The 21,121-nt window shown below is 52.7% G+C and overlaps 1 protein-coding gene across 5 annotated transcripts in view; it reads right to left on the bottom strand.

Moving 5' to 3' along the window:
- Positions 1-20,909, bottom strand: part of SLC43A2 (solute carrier family 43 member 2) — a 43,754-nt gene extending 22,845 nt beyond the window's left edge. The window contains exons 1-5 of one of the 5 annotated variants that reach the window (XM_015098564.3): positions 20,866-20,909; positions 19,784-19,991; positions 11,386-11,593; positions 9,575-9,630; positions 8,393-8,469 (exon numbers count right to left, since the gene is read on the bottom strand). In XM_015098564.3, the coding sequence (XP_014954050.2) occupies positions 8,393-8,469; positions 9,575-9,630; positions 11,386-11,593; positions 19,784-19,943 (501 nt within the window). In that variant the 5' untranslated portion in view covers positions 19,944-19,991; positions 20,866-20,909. Of the gene's footprint in view, positions 1-8,392; positions 8,470-9,574; positions 9,631-11,385; positions 11,594-13,206; positions 19,992-20,803 lie in introns of those variants that run through there. The other 4 variants (XM_042255486.1, XM_060395314.1, XM_060395313.1 and 1 more) reach the window with 4 other exon arrangements.
- Positions 20,910-21,121: the final 212 nt, after the last annotated feature.

Below are 21,121 nucleotides of genomic sequence, written 5' to 3' on the forward strand. Positions count from 1 at the left end.
CCTAACATTCGTGTCAGGGTTTCCCTGGTGGCTCAGTGGTAAAGAATCCGCCTGCCAATGCAGGAGACAGGTTTGATACCTGAGTCGGGAAGATCCCCTGGAGAAGGCAATGGCAAACCCCACTTTAGTACTCTTGCTTGGGAAGTCCCATGAGCAGAGCAGCCTAGCAGGCTGCAGTCCACGGGGTTGCAAAAGAATTGGACATGACTTAGAGACTAAACAACAACATGCGTGTCAGATGAAATTTCTCTGAAAACAGTATCAAGGATGACCTTGACCAGTGAAAGCTAAGGCATAAACATCCTGGCAGTGGTCAGTGTGTGGTCTCAAAACAGCAAACACAGGCGAAGAGAAGTTTACCCTGGGGGCACTAATTATTTTTCAAATGTTAACACTAATTGTGTTTTATCCTTTAAGCCACTTCCTTCCCTTCCTCCCAAAGCTGTCATGCCTGCTAGAGGAAATTTCCCCCATTTACTTTGCCCAGGAGCAGCTTGATCAGAGGATTCTTCCTTATTATTAAGTTATAATATATGACAGCATACATGGTTATGTTAATGTACTGAATAATATAGTAGCATTGTTACTATAACAGAAACTATTATTATCCTAAAAACCCTCATAACATCCTCACCAAGAAAGTGTCACTCATTACCCTCACTTAATGGTTCCAAGACTTTAGGATTAGAAAAGTCAAGGGGACTTCCCTGGTGGTCCAGCAGTTTAAGAGTCTGCCTGCCAACGCAGGGTACACAGGTTCGATCTCTGATTCAGGAAGATCCCACATGCCGTGGGGCGACTAAGCCTGTGTGTGCCCCAACGACTGAGCCTGTCCTAGAGACCATGCTCCGCAACAAAAGAAGCCACTGCAAGTGTGGGCCCCGCCCGCCGCAACTAGACAAAGCCTGCGCACAGCAACGAAGGCCCAGCGCCGCCAACAATATAAAAGTTCTTTAAAAAAAACAGTCAAGGGATCCTTAAGCTGGTAAGGGTCAAAACTAGAACTCAAAGCAGGTCAAGTTGATGTGCACAGCCACTGGGCTACTCTGTCTCCTGGAAAACACACATGTGGCCCCTGAAGGGTCCACACTCGATTTGGAGGATCAAGACAATTATCCTTACCTCTCATGCCTTTCTCTGCTCCTTATTAAGCACTCTGTTTGCTCTCCCCACTAGAGATTTCTTACATCCTTTCCAAAGCTCCTTTTAGACCTACCTGCCTCCTCCCTCCCAGAACTCCCCAGGCGACCTCCCCACAGTCCAGGGCAGCACTGTCAGGGGGACCTGCCCTTGGCTGCGGACTCTCCTTTCATCTTGTCTGGGTCTCCTCCCCGCCCTGGCCTCCACCTCCCTCTCCCTCCCTCCCTCCTTCTGCCTCTGCCCGACCTCAACTGCACATAATGGCCACTCAGAAGCCCTGGTGATGGAGTGAGTGATGGCTGAGGACTGAGCACAGTGCCTAGTGCCGGCTGGAAGGCCGGGCGGAGGGGGAAGAACCATGACTCCTGCCAAGTAGGAAGCTGCAGCTGAGCTGCAAAGACAGATGCTAGGAAAACACTCAGCAGGGCGGTTTCCTGACCCTGGCTTCCCAACTGCTCTCGCAGGTTGGGTGTGGGGGAAGTGTGCCGGCCCCCTCCCTGGCTCTGGGGGGCTTCCCACCACCACCGCCATTAATGCTGTTGCTGCCCCGGGGTAGGAGGGGGCCTGGAGTGGGCTCAGCCAGGCAGAACCCGTCCTCCGAGCCGGCCTCGGAATGCCATCCCCGCGCGAGCCAGTGGTGACTCATTCGCTCAGCCCCTGGGCTGCACTGTAAACAGGCCCTGGCTCTGTGACCTTCCCAGAGGGGAAAACAGCAGCTGCAGACGGCCCCTCCCCTGGAGTGCTGGCCTCCCAGCCGGCTACTGGCCGAGAATCGCCAGAAGCCCAGGCTCCAGCACAGTGAGGATGGGCAGCCCTCCTCAGAGGACCTTCTTTAAGATGTCTCTCTTCCCAGGAGCCCCCAAGACAGGCCTGGGGCTTGCTGGCAGGCAGGGACAGAAGAAGCACCTGGCACCCTCTTTCCAAATCAGTGATCTTCGGAGCCCACCAGCTAGGGGGGCTCACCCTGGCTTTTGGGGAGATGCCATGGGCCATCCAGGGTCAGGGTGGGGGGCTGGCATTTGGGCCCTCAGGCCCCTTTCAAAGGTGACCCTTGTCCTCAAGTGGCTGCTGCACACACCTAAGAGCCCTGTGCAACCTGAACAGGCCAGGATCCAGGTACCAGTCTGGACAAGTGGACTCAGCATAGCTGGGCTCTTTTCTAACCCTTCAAGACCGGCAGCTCCAAGCACACGCTGCCAGGTAAAGGTCCTTGTGGTCACCTTTCCGCTTCACTGCTGAAGGGGTGGGGAGGAGGGGCCCCACTTCCTCAGCCACTTCGTTCACTTTCCCAGCCAGGTCCAGCCCTTCCGAGGCCCCCACTACACGTTCAGTCCACCCCTGAATGAGTCACGTGCTAGGGCAACTTCATGGGGTGGAAACCCTCTGATGAGTGGATTTTTCCCAGGCCAGTGGTGATGGACTGATGGCTTTGGGCTCTCAGAGCACACAACCAGAAACCTAGAGGCAGAGCTGGCTGGGGGCAGCAGGTGAATCCTGCTTACCTGGCATGTGGGGCACATGGGATGCCATGGGGATCCTCTCCTGGGCATAGAAACAGGTCACCCGAGCAGGAATGCTAAACTCCACACACACCCCTGGAGGGAGCCATCTGTTTCACTGATATATCCCGAATCCTCTCCCTCCCCTCCTCCCAGGTGTTCGAAGACGGACATTTACTCTGTTCACTTCAAACTCAGATCCCAACTCCCGTGGGATCATTTCTTCCTCAGGCTCCACGTAAGACTCCCATGAGTCAGACAGGGAAAGCCCACAGAGAAATTTTTTCATTAAGGAGCCTGGCAGCACTTTGCAATCACTTTTCTGGGAGGGTTTCAGCTCAGAACTCCCCGTCCCACCCACGCTGACAGGGGTCAGAGTAATGAAGTGGAAAAGACATGTTCACAATGTTGGCGGCATCCACTCCCATCTCTAAGCAACCCCGGCCCCAGATCGCTGGGTGGTGGCCCCCAGACGCCACCTCAGCCGCCGGCCGCTGTTTTCCTCCAGCCGCTGGAGCGAGTTAAAGACTTGAACAAACGCGAGGCAGTGAGCAAACAGAGCTGAGTGTGCTGTCCAGATGCCCAAGAGGAGGCTGAGGCTTGGCACCCTGGGGTAGGTCCTGACCCCTGGTGACCTGCTCCCTCCTCCTCTGAGGGTGTCACATCGCCCAGGACCCTCTGAGGCAGGGACCTGGGAAAGCCAGCCCACCTGGCAGGAGGTCTAGCCTCTGCTCATGGGGACAGGATCACCCATGGGTACACACACCTCTCTGGCTCTGGAAAGGGGTCTACAGGCCAGTGGGGAAAAGGTATTCTGTGAAGTTAGGGCCCCTTCGCTAGCACCAATGGGGATAGCAGTTCACAGTCCCTGGTCATCCTTATTTATACCACAACCCCTTGAGACTCAGAAAGTCCCCCAGTTAAGGTTTCCCTGGCAACACAACCCCCCTCCCCCCAGATTCCTAGGTTGTCACTGAGTCGAGTCCCAAAGCTGTTGATTTATGAAGCTCCTAAAGGTGACCCTGAAGACTCCTTTGTCCCCCAAATGAGAGCACGGCTGGGAGATCCAAACAGAGTGCCATTGTGCTGCTGGTCTGGCACCTCCGGGAGCCGATCCTAATGGTTCTGCTTTTTAAAAGGTTTGGGCTGTGTCAGGACTAGATTTGGCTCTGCTCAGCAGAAGCCCCCACGGCCCAAGAGCATGGCCCAAGAGCCGCAGCCTGCCCTCACTGACCTGCTTCTCAGTCCCCTTTCGAGGCCTGATCTAGAAAGGCTCCTTATCTGAAGGCTTGCGGGACAGAGGACCGCCCAAGGACGTCCCTCGGGCCAGGGCACAGAGGAGGAAGCCGACAGCATGGAAACTGCTTGAGGAGGAGGGTCACATAACTAGAAGGGAGAGGGTCAGCTGGGGCTGGGGGTGAGCCCCTGACTCTGACAGGAAATCATGATTGAGCAGCTTCTTGTGCTTCTAGACCTAAGGTTATCAGACTTTTTCTGCCAAGGGCCAGAGAAATTCTAGGTTTTGCAGGCCATGTGGTCTCCATGCAGTGAGACTCTCACTGTCATTCACTCCGCTGTCATTAGCACAAAAGAATCAAGTAGGAGCGGTTCTGTGCCGATAAAACTGTGTTCACGGCAACCTGCAGTGGTCTGGATGTGACCTGGAGGCAGCCGTCTGCTGACCTCTGCTCTAGACCCAAGAATGGGAGCCTTAGAGGGACAAGCCACCAGGCTATCTTAAAACAGATGCCTGCTAATGAAATGCTCCAGGTGATGATCAGACGGTTTTCTTGTCTGGTCACCGTCTGGCCTAAGCAGCCTTCACCTCCCTGTGGGAGAGCAAGGAGTTAAGAGAAACACTCCTGCTACAGTGCGTTCAGCTTCGTACAGACCTACTAGGAGCGGAGGAAAGCAACAGACCCCAAAAAACGCACCTGCCCAGGCACACAACGCGCAGTTTGCTTTCGGAGAATTTCAAAGGAATGCCCAGCCTTCCGGAAGCTTATTCGTGGACCACATAGGGACCTAAAAAACTTAGGGTAAGACCACTGTTCACTCAGATAGAGAACTATTTTTTGTGTGTGTATGAAAGAGGGCTTACAAAACACAATTAAAGAAAAAAGAGAGAGAGAGAAACAACCCTAGAAAAATAGACAAAAGACACAAAGAAGCAATCCCAGAAGAAACACAAATTATCATCAAAAAGAAGTGGAAAGATACTCCATCTCACTAACAATTAAAGAAATTTTAAATTGTAACGTATTATTTTTCACCAGATTGGATTGGCTAATGTTTACAAGAATCTGGACAGGGTGTTGGAAGGGGTGTGGAAGAAAACTTCTCAGATATGGTGGAAGGCCAGCATCTGTGTATACCCTTTTGGGAAGACCATTTGACAGTCTACATTAAAATTTAAAACATGCTGATCCTGGGGCCTGGCAATCCTACTTCCAGGAATTTATTTTATAGAAACACACATACAGAGATGTTCACTTCGGCAGAATCATAAATCAGAAAAATTGGAAACTAACCCAAAAGTCCATTAGCAGGAAACTGGTTAAATAAATCATGGCAATCTATATTAGAGAATCACATGGAACTGTCTAATAATGAGATCAATCTCTAGAGTTTAAAATAATAAGGTAGATTTCTAAGGACAGGCAGGAAAACATAAGAGATACACTGTCAAGTGAAAAAGGCAAGTTGTAACAGAGTTTCTTTTGAAAAGAACTTTAGTATACTTGGATTCCTTTTTTAATATAAAGAGCTACATTCTAAACTGATAAAGTTAGACTTACAAGATCTTACAGTTCACATTGTACATTTCTCAAATAGTTTACTTTTTAAAATCAAACCATTTTGTTTTATAATCATTAAGAAGAAAAGAAAACGAAAAGAATTCTTATGACCCTCCTAGCCACCCCGAAAGGATTTGTGGACCACAACTATGATCTCATTTTGAAGACTTCCCTAAAGGGGATTCATGGTGAGGGGGTCTTTAATCTGTGTTAGGCTTATAACAATAGACCACCTTTCTGTATTTCAGAGCATATACTCAAGTTCAAGGACCATCTCTTTCTTTTATCCTGAAATTCAGAACTGCCATGACATAGACACAGTGTGGCTCAAATAATGGGGGTGATGGCAGATTTTCATTTTTCATTTTGATGGAAGAGTTGGTCATGTTTACGCTGTCAAAGAACAAACAGAACTGGGCTCCCGCTTCACAGCAGACACAGCTGAATGGAATCGGTGCGTTTGACAGTTCTAACATACTTTGTATAGCTTCAACATGTGTCTTACCCCAGGAATTTGAGAGGGAGGGAGATACACCCATTCAAAAAAAAGCTATCTGGTTGGGACTTCCCTAGTGGTCCAATGGCTAACACTCCTTGCTCCCAAAGCAGGGGGTCTGGGTTTGACTCCTGGTCAGGGAACGACATCCATATTCTGCAACAAAGACCTGGTGCAGCCAAAGAAATAAACCATCTACCTGATTAAAAAAATAAATAAAAAATGCACAAAAGAGTACAAAGTCAATCTCCTTCACACTACCAGGGCAAGGCAACCAGAGACCCTGGGTATTTGAGTCCCCCACTCTGGAGCACACCATGTGTGCGGTCCTGGGCAGTAGTGCCTCTCTCAGCCTAACACAGACTCCACAGACTGCTCCATTTCCACGGATGCAGGCCCTGGTGGCTCACCCTTCCCGCCAGGATAAAGTTAATAAATTGAGAAAGCACAGGAAGGCTGAGAAGAGGAATCGGGCCCAACTGGGCCTCTGGCTCACAGCCTGCAGGCTAGGGGTCACAGGAATGTCAGCACCTCTTCAAGTTCCTTAGGAGAAGACCAGCAAGGCTCCAGGGCTCCCTCAGAGCTAAACGAGGGCCCTTCAGCAGCCTGATGCCTGACTCATTAGTGGAAAGAGAAAGCAGAGACCAGTGCACTGCAAATAAACAGGGCTGGGAGGCACTGTGTCACTCAAAACCTTCTTGAGGGGAAACTAAGGCAGGCGAGACTTTCCTGTTGGACAGAGAAATCCCTTGGGAAGCTTCACTTCTCTCTTCTTTCCCAATGGCCAGCTCTGAAAGGCACACCTGCCTGGCCAGGTGAACCGGCAGATAACTGCCTTCTCCCTTCTGGGGAAAGATTCTTTTGGCTTTTTTTGGACTTTGTTTCAACCTAGATCTTCATGCAGTCTCATTCACTTCCAAAAGAAGCCCATTCTACGGTGTTCTGGGGCTCCCGTAAGAGAGCGCTCAGCATCCCAAGAAAGGATCTCCCTCCCTTGGGAGAAGGGCTCCCTGCACCCTGGCATTTAGAAAACCAAGCAGGGCTTCGCTGGAGGCTCAGGAGTAAAGAATCTGCCTGCCAATGCAGGAGACACAGGTTCGACCCCTGACCCGGGAAGATTCCCACATGTGACTGGGCCTGTGTGCCACAACTATTGAGCCTGTGCTTAGAGCCCCGGGGGCTGCAACTAGAGTCCACGTGCCACAGTTACTGAAGCCTCTGCAACAGGAGAAACCGCCGCAATGAGAACCCCAAGCACCGCAGCTAGAGAGTAGCCCTGGCTCGCCTCAACTACAGAAAAGTCCGAGTGGCAGTGAAGACCCAGCACAGCCAAAAATAAAAAAATAAATAAAAAATATTTTTAAAAAAGAAAGAAAGAGAACCAAGCAGAGGGGCAGGCTCTGTGATTCTCCAGAGTTTTTCATTCAGTTCTGAACAAAGCAACAGTTAGGGGCAGGGTGATTCCAAGAGAGGTCTGTTTTTAGGTTTCACTGTTAGCCAGAGCTGCCATAGAAAATAAGAGAAAAGAGAGTAGGTGGCAGGTTATTTTTCTTCCACACAGCTACTAAGCTGGCTTCCCTGGCGCCTGAGTCAAGGTCAGGAGGCAGGAGATAGGCTGCTCTGAGACTGACTCTGCTGCAGGACTTCCCCAGCTTGGGAGCCGCAAATAGGCTTTGCTGCCACAACTTTACCAGCAACAACCTTTACTGCTTCGGATAGTCCAGCACATGCAGGTGAATGGAAGGCAAGCAAATTAGAGTCAATAAAAGCTGCCTCAGATTTGCAAAAAGATGACTGAACTAGAAAGTGAAAGTGTTAGTTGCCCAGTCATGTCCATCTCTTTGTGACCCTGTGGACTGCAGCCCACCAGGCTCCTCTGTCCTTGGGGATTCTCCAGGCAAGAACACTGGAGTGCGTTGCCATGCTCTTCTCCAGGGAATCTTCTCAACCCTGGGATCGAAACCAGGTCTCCTGCATTGCAGGCAGATTCTTTACCATCTGAGCCATAAAGGGATGTCTATAGCTGCTAAGTCACTTCAGTCGTGTCCAACTCTGTGCGACCCCATAAACCACAGCCCACCAGGCTCCTCTGTCCCTGGGATTCTCCAGGCAAGAATACTGGAGTGGGTTGCCATTTCCTTCTCCAATGCATGAAAGTGAAGTCACTCAGTCGTGCCTGCCTTAGCAACCCCATGGACTGCAGCCTACCAGGCTCCTCCATCCATGGGATTTTCCAGGCAAGAGTACTGGAGTGGGGTGCCATTGCCTTCTCTGATGTCTATAGAGATCTTCTCAAAAAAAAACTAGTACTGGGCCTTTTCTGACAGTGCAGTGGCTGAGACTCCATGCTGCCAGTGCAGGGGGCCTGGTTTCCATCCCTGGTCGGGAAACTAGATCCCACATGCCACAACTAAGACCCAGCAGAGCCAAATAAATATATGTTTTTTAATAGTACTTACTGTTAATGAGGTAAAAGTCATGCACATCCCACCAAAGCCATTCAGAGCCAGGGCGATGAAGATGAGCACAGAGAGGGCTGGAAGGAAGCAGAAGGCTGGTAAGAGGGGAACCACGACTGAGCTTCAGGGAGGCTGGGGCCTGACCCACTGCTGACGAGGAGCTTGCTTTGAGCAATTGCTGCTAGTGATGACAGGTCATCAGGCATTAGTGCCGGACACCTGGGGAGCTGGCCCAGCCTCTGCCTCATCCTCCTCTTCCCTATTTTATGGAGTTTGGGCTTTTGCAAAAGGTGTATCCTCGTCCCCCTTTCTTCACTAACCTTACCCACAAGTGGTGGTTTAGTTGCTAAGTCGTGTCTGACTCTTGCGACCCCATAGACTGTAGCCTGCCAGGCTCCTCTGTCCATGGGATTTCCCAGACGAGAATACTGGAGTTGGTTGCCATTTCCTTCTCCAGGAGATCTTCCCAACCCAGAAATCAAACCCAGGTCTCCTGCATTGCAGGAAGATTCTTTACCAACTGAGCTACAAGGGAAGCCCTTTACCCACAAGGGAGAGGTCTAAAAAAGCTGTTCGCTGAAATAAAAAATACAGGTACCCCTCAATTAGGAGAGGCGCCTGGATAGAGTCTAGTGAAACACGGGAGTCCCTCGGTGGTTAAGACTCTGCACTCCCAATGCAGGAGGTGCGATCCCTGGTCAGGGAACTAAGATCCTACATGTCGTGCAGTGGAGCCAAAAAAACCCCAAGATTTTGGTGAAAGTCAAGCCCTATTTTGGTGTTTGTTCCAAAAGTCCTTGAAGCATCAGCTCCACCTGAGCAGAGTTAGGGACCAGGTGGCTTCTGAGCCATCCTAAAGTGCAGGCCTGGGCTGCTCCAAGCAGTTCAGCTCATGACCTCTGCACATACTCCTGCAGCTGGCCTGTTCTCAAGCTGGCATCAGTGAGTCCATCGGGGACTGGCCTGGCTCAGCAATGAGATGAGCTTCTCTCATTTGTCTGGGGCCATTTGCTTATCCAGCCACCATCTGAATTAAGTCAGTGGGTAAAGGTCTAACAAGTGTCCTAACTCAAGTAGTGAGCACAGGCCTGGCCCAGCTTCCTAGAGTAGGTGGGCCTTCGAGCACCTCTGGGTGCTGTCTCCCCAAGCCCTGACAAAAGGGTAGAGGAAAAGCATACTCACAGTTTGGGTTACTTGCTCCATACGCAATCAGCAAGCAGGAGACAGCAAAGCAGGCACTAAAAAGAAAGAGAAATAGTACAGTACTGGTTATCATCATTATTGTTAATATTGTTTATATGGAGGTATTTGCTACATGTCAAGATGCTTTCAGAAAATTTACATACATTCTTTTGTTCAACAGTTCTAAGGAGCATAATTGGCTCTATTTTACGTATGAGAAAAATAAGACTCAAAATAACAAAAATAAAACAACAAGGTCCTACTGTATAGGACATGGAATTATATTCAATATACTGGGACAAACCATAATGGAAAATAATACAGAAAAGAATGTACACATATAAACAGATAACTGAATCACTTTGCTGTATAGTAGAAATAAACACTGTAAATCAACTACATTTCAATAAAATAGATTTTTTTTAAAAAGCACACAAACACAGGTATTCAAATACCTAAAAATACATAAATAACAAACCCAACATAGAAAAAAAAATGAAATTCTCCAGTGTCCTAGCTAGCAGGTGGCTAAGCTGGAATTCAAGCCCCAAAGCCAGACCCGGTAAACACCCCACTGCACTGCCCGCTCCATTCCCAACTAGACAGAGCCAAGGCTGTGAAGCAAGAAAGGACACAACCCATCCCCAAGGCTCCTGTGTCCGCTCAGCCAGGGGACAGAAAGAACCCCACGGGGCAAGGGGTGATGAGTGGCAGCTTTCAAATCCCCTCTACTTGGCTCTGAGCTGGGGACCAAGCCTTCGTAAGCTCCAAAGAATGAATGACACTGATCTCCCCGGCTGATTCCCTTCAGGGCCACGGGCCTTGCTCATGGCCAACCACTGCCCTGCACAATGCTCATTCCCAGTGGGACTGGCTTGGGGAGGACCCTGGCCAGACAGGGCCAGCTGCTTGGCAGACTCACCCTGAGACTGGCGGACTGGAGTTTTATAGCCTAGGAACACACCCTAGGAGGCGCATAAGATGACCCACTAAGGTGCCTGGGGTAGGGAAATACTGTTTTACAATTTTAGAAATTTTATAATTTTCCATGTTGTAATTTAAAATCTCAGCCATTTTATCTCTTTTGTATATGTATCATAGGGCACATAAAATACTATAGGAGATGGTGGATGTTCCCTAAGCTCCCTGTGGGATTCATTTCATGACGTATGTAAACATGACCATTATGCTATACCTCAGTCCTACACAGGGCTGTACATCAATTAATCTCAATAAAGATGGAAGAAAAGAATAAAGCACATTAAACATTAAGAATGACATATGTAGAGGCCTGTGTGCTTAGTCATCCAGTTGTGTCCAACTCTTTGCGACCCCATGGACTGTAGTCCGCCAGGCCCCTCCACCTGTGGGATTCTCCAGGCAAGAATACTGGAGTGGGTTGCATTCCCTTCTCCAAGGGATCTTCCCGACCCCTGGATCAAAGCCTGGTCTCTCGTACTGCAGGTGGATTCTTTACCATCTGAGCCACCAGAGAAGCCCGAAAAATGTGTAGATTATTGACAATTCCATGTGCTTATATTAGCGGTATGTGTTCAAAATCTTTTTTTCTCACAGAGATGGAAGATGAAAAAGACTAGAAGTCATAATGACAAGCAGGTCCTCCCAGGCAGGCCTGTGACTTTTCTACACAGATCGGAATAACACAAGATCACAGCAGACCCATCCCAGGTGGGCATTCAGGGAGCGCCACAGTGCACCTGACAGCAGATACCAGGATCCCCTACAGTGGGGAATCATGGCCCAGGGTCCCCTCTGCCCACCCTGCCCACCTGCCTCCCCCCAGAACTGACCTGCCCAGCAGCCTGAGCTTCCTCGGGCCATACTTGTCCATGACGATGCCCAGGGGCAGGGTGATGGCACTGAGCAGGAAGGAGCCCACGGTGAAGGCCAAGTTTAGCATCTCATCCTGGGCCTTGCAGCTGAGCCAGCCATTCATCCGGCTCACCTCCTCATGCTCCAGCTCTGCCGTGGCCCCCACTGTGACGTTGGTGACATTCTCTGTGTGTAGAGGGAGGGGAACCTGATCACAGGGTCAGGGCAGGGATCTCCGAAGACCAGAGGGGCAGTTGCCCATCCAGAGTCAGCCCACTGAGAAGGCCAGGGCTAGCTCTGGGCCCCTTCAGAGCTCTGAATATCCCCAGCAGGCTGGGATGTCCATATGGCCAAAGCTCCCTGGAGTGATAATACAGAGATTCGTAACTTTTCTGTTTTTGGAGAGGGGAGTCACCTTCCCTTTGAAGAATCCAATAAAGTGCGTGCCACGCTTGCTCCTTAGAAAAGTCTCAGGGGCTTCTTGCGTCTTTGCAGCACCCACAAGCCCCAGGTTGGGATTCCCATTTATTTATTCGGCTGCACCAGGTCTTTGTAGCGGCATGTGGATCTATTTCCCTGATCAAGGATCAAACCTGGGCCCCCTGAATCGAGACCTCAGACTCTTAGCCACTGGACCACCAGGGAAGTCCCAGGATTCCAACTCTAGGGTAAGCGACACCTAGAATAGCAGGCTTTGGGATCCAGCCTGGGCTGTGGGTCCCCCATCTGGCTAGAACTTAGCTGCAGCTCTGTCCATGGCAGCAGTCTGTGGCCAGCATATAGGAGGGCGACCCTAGACCACTTGGGAAGGACAAGCTGCTGGGCTCAGCTGCTGTGAGTCAATCGAGGGGAAGGGTGAGTGGGCTTCCTTTAATGCCTAATACATCAGATTTCTCAAACACATATTCCCTGTGCTAAATTCTCTCTCATGTTCTCACAGCATCAACTACTACATATACTGAGTCACGGAACCCCCTTGGGAAGGGTTTTTTGTTTAAAAAGAGTGCCAAATAACTTGCTTTCACTTGTTGAAGGGCACCTGTCTTCTTTTTCTCACTGGGGTCACGATGTCACCGTCTCTAGTGGCCACACCTATGCCATAATCCTAGTCCTTAATGATCCTCTCCAAAGTCCACCCAGCCCCTAGACAGCAAAAAGAGGGAAGGGAAAAGTGCTGTGGCAGCGAGGGGCGGGAGGGTGGAGGACGGGCTGGCACGCAGTGGGGAACGCGCTCTGTTCCTCTCGGGACTGCTAGTTAAGAGATGCTGACTAATCCTGCAGGGAGAGGAGCAGCCTCTGATTAGACGTGAGGAGGTCACGCTGGGAGACTCAAGGAAATACCTCTCAGCAGATAAGTGCTGTCTCCTGCACGCGGCCCTCTGGCGCCAGGGCCGTAAAGCTGAGGTCGGCAAGGCCTGCCTGGGCCTCTCTTGGGGGGGTGAGCCAAGGTCACAGAAGAAGATGCACGTTGGGTGAATCACGTTCTGTGCCACCTCTGACCAACAGGTCCTGGTGAGGAGCACATTGAGGGTGGGGGTGTTGGGATCTGGGTTCCAATTCTGGTTTCTCTACTTGCTATTTTATCACCTGGGAGAAGTGACTGCCTCTCTATCTCAGTTTCTTTATCTGTAAAATGGGCATAAGGTAATAAATATATCTATCTCTCTAGAATTTGGGGTAAAAGGGAAAATCCAGATATTTAGAGCTCACAAAGGCATAGGAAGTGCTCATAACCAATAGCTAAAAGTTATTACTATTATTAGAACCTTACTAGGTGGTGCCAGTGGTAAAGAACCCACCTGCCAACGCATGAGACATAAGACACGGGTTCAATCCTGGATTGGGAAGATTCCTAGGAGGAGGGCATGGCAACCCGCTCCGGTGTTCTTGCCTGGAGAATTCCATGGACAGAGGAACTTGGCGGGCTACAGTCCATGGGGTCGCAGAGAGTCAGACATGACTGAAGCAACTTAGTATGCATGTGTTATTATTATTGTTACTACTACTACTCTGATGGGAGACTTGGAACGGGGATAATGATGCAACTGGCAGGTAGCAGAGCCGGATGCTGTAACTGGAAGCAGAGTTCCGTAACTGGTCATTAATCCATAGCATGAATTCATACCTGGCCTCCCACTGGGCTAGGACAGGGACTGTGTTCCAGTCACCCATGTCCCCAGCACCTCCCCTTGGTCCTGGCGCACAGTCGCTGTTTGCTGAATGAATGCAACAGTGGCGTCAGATCACCTTGACCAAAAGGATCCAGAAAGAAGAAATGAAACAGGATGCATGGCACCAACTTGAAGCCAGAGGGGACTGAAGGAGATCACAGCCACAGTGTCACCCCCTGAAGCCACAGAGGCAAAACCTAACAAGCCAGATTTCCATTCCCCTCATCTCTGCCACCTTATCCCGGCTTCCCAGAAGATGTCCGCACCACACTGGCAGCCAAAACGCATGACAAACAGGGTCAGCTGAGCCCAGGAGGTTCCAGCTCAGGGCCAGCGGGCCGGAGCTGCCTGTTCATGGCGGGGCCCACTCCTGGAAGAGCAGAGCTGCTTCACAGGTCGGCACTGGTTTCGGGTGTCAGCTCTGCTAGCAGCAACAGGACCTGAATGTGAAGCAGGAGGGACCAGGCAAAGCAACGGTCACCTCCGGGCTGGTGTGCAGGTGTGAGCAAACCAGCGCAGGTGCAACAGAGTGGATGGAATAGGCAGGGACAGCTGCGGGTCCCGGGTCGCTGGCTTGTGAGACCTAACTGTGGCCGTGCAGGGTCTGGGGCGCAACAGAGAACACAAAATCACTTAGGGCTGGCAGTGCTGCGGGGTCGGCTGCTCCAAGCAGGGAGCCGCGACTGAATGGGGAGGGAGGGAGGCACTGTCTCTGATCAGACGCACCGGGGGCCCTGCTTCTGTCGTCCCCAGAGCTGGACCTAAAACCACGGCTGTACTTCTCAAGAGAGGGAAGATGAAATCCCAAGGCAACATGTATACTCAAGGCAGACACCCTGGTTCGCTCTTAGTTGAAGGTGGGGACAAAAAAACATCTTGAATTGTTTAGCTATCTGGTCACCTGTAACTAGACAGGAGGGGCTCCAGGAGAGAGAAGGCAGAGTGGAGGGAAGGGAATCTGTCCCTCCCATCTTTCACCCTAGGGCCACTGCAACAGAGCAGGACCCTTACACGTTGGGCCACCAGCCTTCTCTTAAATCTCTGCCAACGGGGCCACCTGGCTGTCTGTCCTCCTAGCTCCGGGCAGTGATGTCCAGAGACAGATGAGCCGGGGGTGGGGAGGCCTGAGTGGCCTCTCACCGGCCCAGGGAGCAACGTGAGAGTGCCCCTTGCCCCAGACGGAACTCAACCTTCTGTGAGCCCAAAGCTTTGTTGGCAGTAAACAGCCCACACGAATAATCACAGATCCAGCAGATGCCCAAACACAGTCACACCCAGGCTGCTTCTCTCGCTCTGCTCCCACCTGGGCCACTGTGGGCCCGAGAGACACAAAACAGATAAGCACCCAGGAAGTGCCGAGCCTCTGGGGTGCCCCTCTGCTCCCAGCCTAGAGCTCAGCCCTCACCCAGCCCAGCCTGCTCTGGGCCTCACCTGCACCTGTTTATCACAGATGCAGCCAGAGCGGCCCAGCCTAACCGGGGAGGGTGAACCAAGAAGAAACAGGCAAGGAACTGGTGTGTCCAGAGTGTGCAGGGAACGGGCGTGAGGTTCCTTAGGAGGAGACCCGGGGCAGGGAACAGGGAACAATGCCTGCTCTGTTTGGCCCCACTCACAGAACCCGGCACTCAAAACCCTTAGCGAGAGAGCAGGGGAGAAAAGAAGGTGCCATGACCCCACTCAGACTCCCCTAACCACCCTGGATCAAGGAGGGGGATCCCCCTACCCTAGGGCAACAAGCCAGAACAGCTGACCAGACAAGGCTTCTTGAGGAGCAAGGGGCACCGGGCTGGAGGCCCCTCTAAACTTGAGTAGCCCCCTGCCCCACCCACCCAATACTGGCCCCTGGACTTCCCCGCTGATGGTCACTGCCCCAGGACCTCCTGTCTCTCTCAAATCCTTAGTCTATCCGGCAACAGGAAGCAGCATCTCCGTCTGGCAGGGGGTATGTAGGCAAGAGGTCAGCCTCACACACAGCAAGCCCGAGGCAGGACACAATCAGAGGACCGCGCTGGCCAGGCCAGGGTCTGGTCCCCTGGTTGTGGTCACAGAGGGCCGGTGTGCGCTGGCCGCTGTGTTCCACGCTAGCGATTCCTGTGTCACTGAGCACCTCCCTCTCCACCCACTAGTTCACATCTGGCCATCTGGGGTATCCAAACAGGTACCTGGGGCCTCACAGACGGTACCTGGGGAAGCCAGACTTGAGTCTAGGCGGCTGGACCTCAAAGCTCCTCCTAACCTTCAGGCTGTACTGATGCTGTACCACCTGGGTCAGAGGCAGTTCAGAGAGAAAATGCTGAGAGAATAAAAGACACATAAGGCTGACAGTGTCAGGGATCATGCCAGGTGGCCCTTCATGTCACCTAGCGAGAACGGGAACCTCCCCCGAGATGCTCCCACGAGGTCCCCGAAAGCCAACCAAGCTGGACAGGACCTTCATGGGATGCCAAGAAGGCAGGTGGGGGCGGGCGGCTGTGGAGGAGGAAAATTAGGTCACGGGAAGGAGGAAGGCGGTTGGTGGGGAAGGCCGAGGGCATCAGCTCCTCTGTGACACATCCTGAGGCTGGAGGCCCTGCAGGCCTCTCACCCCGGGTACAGAATTTAAAAAAACAACATCCAAAATAAACTAAGGTTGCAGGGAGTGGGGAGTGAAAAAAGGCCTATTCACGGCAATAAAAGTGAAAGGACGGGTTTTCCAAAGGTACCACCAGTGACGTCTGAGACACCACCGGTGGAAGAGACATAAAATTGGAGGGCCGTGAAGCAGTGGGGACTGTCTCATGTCCACTTCTTCAGCTTCAGCCCAGTCTGGTGGGGACCAGGCCTGGCCCTGCCCTCTCACGGTCCCGGGGACCAGCTTCCTGCTTTGTTTCAGTGAAGGGTACAGCCCCTGGTCACCGAAACGGAGTCACTGAGGAGGTCAAGAGCACAGAGCTGGGGGCTGCCTTGGGGTCCATGGCTGGGCTGGACCGTCGCTTCCTCATGCAGAAGCCACGTCTCCCATCTCCAGAGCCGCCCCCCACCCCGCCATGATCCCACCCAGCGCCCGGCATGTGGCAAACCCCAGTAATTCCTAAGAGGCTAATAGGTGAATCTGACCGTCTCTTCTGCCTCAGGAGCTTCTTCCTAGCTTGAAAAGGAGATCCAGTCTCCCCAGGGCCCTGCAGGCTCCTTCCCATCTCTCCAGCCATCATCTGCCCTTCTGTCCTTTCCCTCCTCTCTCTCAGCACACAGCCTGCTGCAGGGGCTCACTGCCTGTCTTCTTCTGACTCACTCCTTCTGGCCCGCCACGCTTCTGCCTAAGCATCAGAGAGCCCCCCACCCAAGCTGAACCAGATCCCCATGGCTGCTCTCCCCGCCCCACCTCGGCACACTGCTCTCTGTTGGGGTCTGACCACCAGGTGGGATCGGGTAGGTCCGTGTGGTAACTCTTTGATGCTGGCTGACTGCAGACCGCCTGAGGGCCTGGATTACTCTGCGCCCAGCACAGCATCTCAGAAAATGTTTCCTGAGGGTGTGGGTCAGATAAAAGAGATTAAACATCCACAGGGAGCACCAGCCCCCTTAGCTGAGGGAAAAATGAAGAAACAGGTTGGGTGGGGGGTGGGGCTGGTGACAGCGGCCATCCAGAGGCAAAAGGACACAGGTCTGGGAAAGCCGGGGCTGGGAACCCAGCTGGTCTCCTGCCCACACGAGGGGGCTGGGGAGGCAAAGCCAAGTGCCAGCCCAGGTCCCCAGCCCCTGTCATCCACCCTGACCATCGGGTGGACAGGGATTAAAGAACTGAGGGGAAACGGAAAACCCAGCTCTTTGTTTCTTTGTCCCACCTCGCCACGCTGGAACCCGACACTGTGTCTGTGACCGGATCCTGGCTGGAGTCCCGAGCAAGAGTTCTGAGGACCTTTCAACAGGTTCAGGCAAATTTTCCAAACCAAAGCATGGGTCCTAAAAGCCACAAAACGCTGACAAATTTGCATCTCAATCAGCTGTAGACTGGTCAGCTTTTCACAAGCCTCATTCAATAAATATAAAAAACAGCCAAACTGTTTCTCTGCAATTCAGCTATCCCCCAAGTATGACAATATTAGGCCTAAGCAGAAATCTTGATCCTCAAATCCTCCAGGTACTCCCAGCCAGGCCAGACCCGGGGATGCCAGGCCCTGCAAGGCAACAGGCTGCTCAGACTTCCAAGAAACAAGGAGGCCAAAAAGAGATAAGCCCTGTGGAATCAGCAAGCCTGCCCGCCACGGATGCTGGGTCAGCGGGTTTGCCAGATAGTCAGAAAAACCAAAATCAGAGGCAGGAACAAAAGGCACAGGATAAGAAGTTGATGTTCAACCCACAATCCTGACCCTTCACCTTCACTTGATTTACAGGAGGGACCAGGCAAGCCTCGAAAGGGCTTAAACACCAACTCAGCACTGCTCTTGGCACAATCGCTGGGACTCCTCCCACTTCAATGAAGGAAGCAGCCAAGGCTGAGGCAGGAATGAAGTGACCAGCCCCGGCGCTGCCAAGACCATAAAATAAATTAAATCAGTGGGCAACGTGGGGGGAAAATAAACGACCCTAGAATCTGACCTTCTGACACCTCAGTAGGACAAAAAAAAAAAAAAAAAAAATTTGACCACCTCAGTCCTCCAGTCTGGATGAGATGCTAAAAGCTTCATCTGGAGATGATGGGTTTTTTTTCTGTTCTTTAACCCCTCTATGCAGCCAGAAGGAAGTTGTCAGAGGCAAGTAGGAAGGGTCATGATCCACAAGAGAGGAGAGGAGGTGCCAAATGCTCCAACCTGTTCCCTTCCAGTCATTAATTTCCTAACATCTCTCGGGCAAAGCAGAAAGCTTGTTCAAGGAACAAGGTCTGAGTGACTCTCCCGTCTCCCAAGGTTTCTTGCTGATGTGGGGAAAGGTCTGCCAAGAACCCTTAGGCTATTAGGAAATATTCCTGAGTGGCTAAAGGCTAAAGGTCATAGACGATATACTCTCTGCCCTCTCTCAGGCAGTCTCAGCATCTCCTCCCTTTCTCCTGCCTTTAACCTCTTCCCGCTGAAGCTTTCCTAGTAGCTGGAATGCTCAGCAACCTCCCGGGAAGACCAGAGTAGGAAAACAAGGATTCTACACCGGCTTACATGCAGCATGAGCCAGTCCAAAGCTTTCTCTTCCCTCAAAGTTAGCAGTCTTGGGAGGAAAAAAATGGCAAGCTGGTGGTGTGATGCAGGAGGTCAGACTTGGGTTATTTCCATCCAAGGGAATTGAGGCGGGGGCTGGCTGTCAAAGGTACTGGGGAGAGACGCTACTCACTTCAACCATTAGGAAGTGACAGAGGACAGAAGAAAACATTTATTATCAAGGTTGCTGAAGAAGGGGGATAGAAGTGTAGAGAGTGAGAGCCACTTGGGTCCCACCCTTAGGCTGAGTCCCACTGACCTTCAGCAATCAGAATCCTCAAACAAGGTAATCGGGTGTGAACACGGGGGTGGGGGGCGAGATTTCTTGTAGACAGGTATCCTCAGCTTTCATTCAGTTACACCAACGTGTGGCAAAGAGAGAGGACAGCCCTAGTGTCATTTCCAGAAATACCCCCTTCCCCTCCCCCTCACAGGGGAAGAAGGCCACTGAGATGTTCTCACAGCCTGTGGGAGGAAATGTCCTTTGGAAAATTAGAAAGCAGCAAAAATAGAAAAGAAATTGTATCCGACAAGCCCTTTAGAGACTCAAGGCCTGACTGAAAACCATCTAGATTCTAAATGAACCTTTCACAGGGTGGAGGCCAAGCCACTTCCTCTCTCTTGCTGCACCCCAGCCACTGAGTCAGGAGTTCCTCTTTCTTACAGTCAGACAGCAACATGTTTACTGCAAGGCAAGTGATGTGCCAGGCACTGGGAGGAGAGGAGTCCAGTCATGTTCCCGGGTGGTGGAAAGAACACCCTGGACTTGGGGGTTCTGGATCTATGACAGTCTCCAGCTGTGAGGCCTCATGCAAGTCAGAAGATCTGTCTGAGCCTCAATGTCTTCAGCCAAAAAAACAGGGACGATGATCTGTACCCAGCAGAGCTGGAGGGGGGAGGAGGTTTAAACAGGCCGTCTGCTAACGAGGAGGAGTTGCGCAGTGAGGTGGTCTTGCTGGTTGGGTATACACCGCCCTCCGTCCCCTCCCAAAGCCCCCATTCCCGGAACGACCCCCCAGCCCGGGTATCCGTCTCACCTGGCTCAGTACACAGGTAGGAGTAAAAGCCCTCCGACTTGAGCATGATGAGCAGAGAGCCCCAGCCCAGGAGGACTGCCGAGAAGAGGAGGTTTTCCACCACGGCGGTGCAGGCCATCCACCAGCGGCGCCGATGGGCAGTGGCCAGGGTGGGCGCCATGGCGAGGCGAGGCGCGGCGACCCGGCTCCGGCTCCTCTCTGCAGCCACCTGCGCGCGTACCTCGGCGTCAGCGCCCGGCCCTATTCAGCCTGGGCGGCCAACCCGGGCCGCTGCCGCAGCGCGCGCAGCTTGTCACCCCCTCCGCAGCGCGGGAGGCAAGTGCGCGCAGCAAGGAAGCCCCAGCCCTGCCTCGGCCCTGGGCCACCCTCTCCGCCGCTGGCTCATTCGCCAGCCTGCAGCTCCGGGAGAAGCCGCCCGGGCCAGACAGGGAGACTTCTCTCTCAGCTCACTCGGAGGGAAACTGAGGCATAGAAACACGAAGGGACAAACGCGTGCTCAGGGACGTGGAACTAATGCAGGCTCCCAGCAGAATTGACGCAGCTTGGGAGCTGTCAGGAGAGGCAGCCGGAGGTTCGGATACCTGGGCAGGGGCACACCTTACGGCTGCCACTCCCCAGGACCCCCACCAGAGCCCGCCCGCCCGCACGCACTGGAGACCCTTCCCCAGACCTGGCTCCCTTAACCACAAGATCAGCGCACGGAGCTCCGGAACGGCCCGCCCGCGGCCCGCTTATTGGCCTGACGGCACAGGAACTGCCACGCCATTGGTCGCTGTCTAGGTCGCTAGGCGCTGCGGCCACGCGAGCCCAGCATGGGCGAGGCGAAGCCGGTTCAAACCGGCGGCGCGAGCCTCCCGCGCGACCCCCGTCTAGGGCCGTTTCCTCGGCAATTGGGTCGTTTCTATGGAAGCGAACCCTGCTCCTCCATCCCCTAGCTCTCTCCTGGACCTCTTCCCCGGCGGCTACTCATCCATTCAGTCTCTCCTCCCTTATGCACACATCTTCTCCCTACGCCCTTACTCCTGCGCCTTCCTCTCCCCAGCACTCAAGCTCGGGACCCGGGTCCCCAGGATCCAGCTCACCCAGCTCCTACTGGTGTGTATCGGGCCCGGCCGGCGCCTTTTCTGCCCCCCCTTTTATTCCAGCCCTTTTATTCCGACCCCTAGTAGAAAACACTGCCGCACGCTGATTGGCTGAGTCGGGGCTGGAAACAGGCATTAACCAATCGGCAGCCACCCGCCCGCCCCGCGGCGAGCAGAAGCCGGTTCCGGCCGGACTGGGAGACAAACAAGAGAGCTGGGGGGGCAGGGGCTGCGTGTGGCGGTGCTGTAGGTCTGC

This window comes from Ovis aries, chromosome 11, assembly GCF_016772045.2.
Source record: "Ovis aries strain OAR_USU_Benz2616 breed Rambouillet chromosome 11, ARS-UI_Ramb_v3.0, whole genome shotgun sequence".
NCBI classification, from domain to species: Eukaryota; Metazoa; Chordata; class Mammalia; order Artiodactyla; family Bovidae; genus Ovis; species Ovis aries.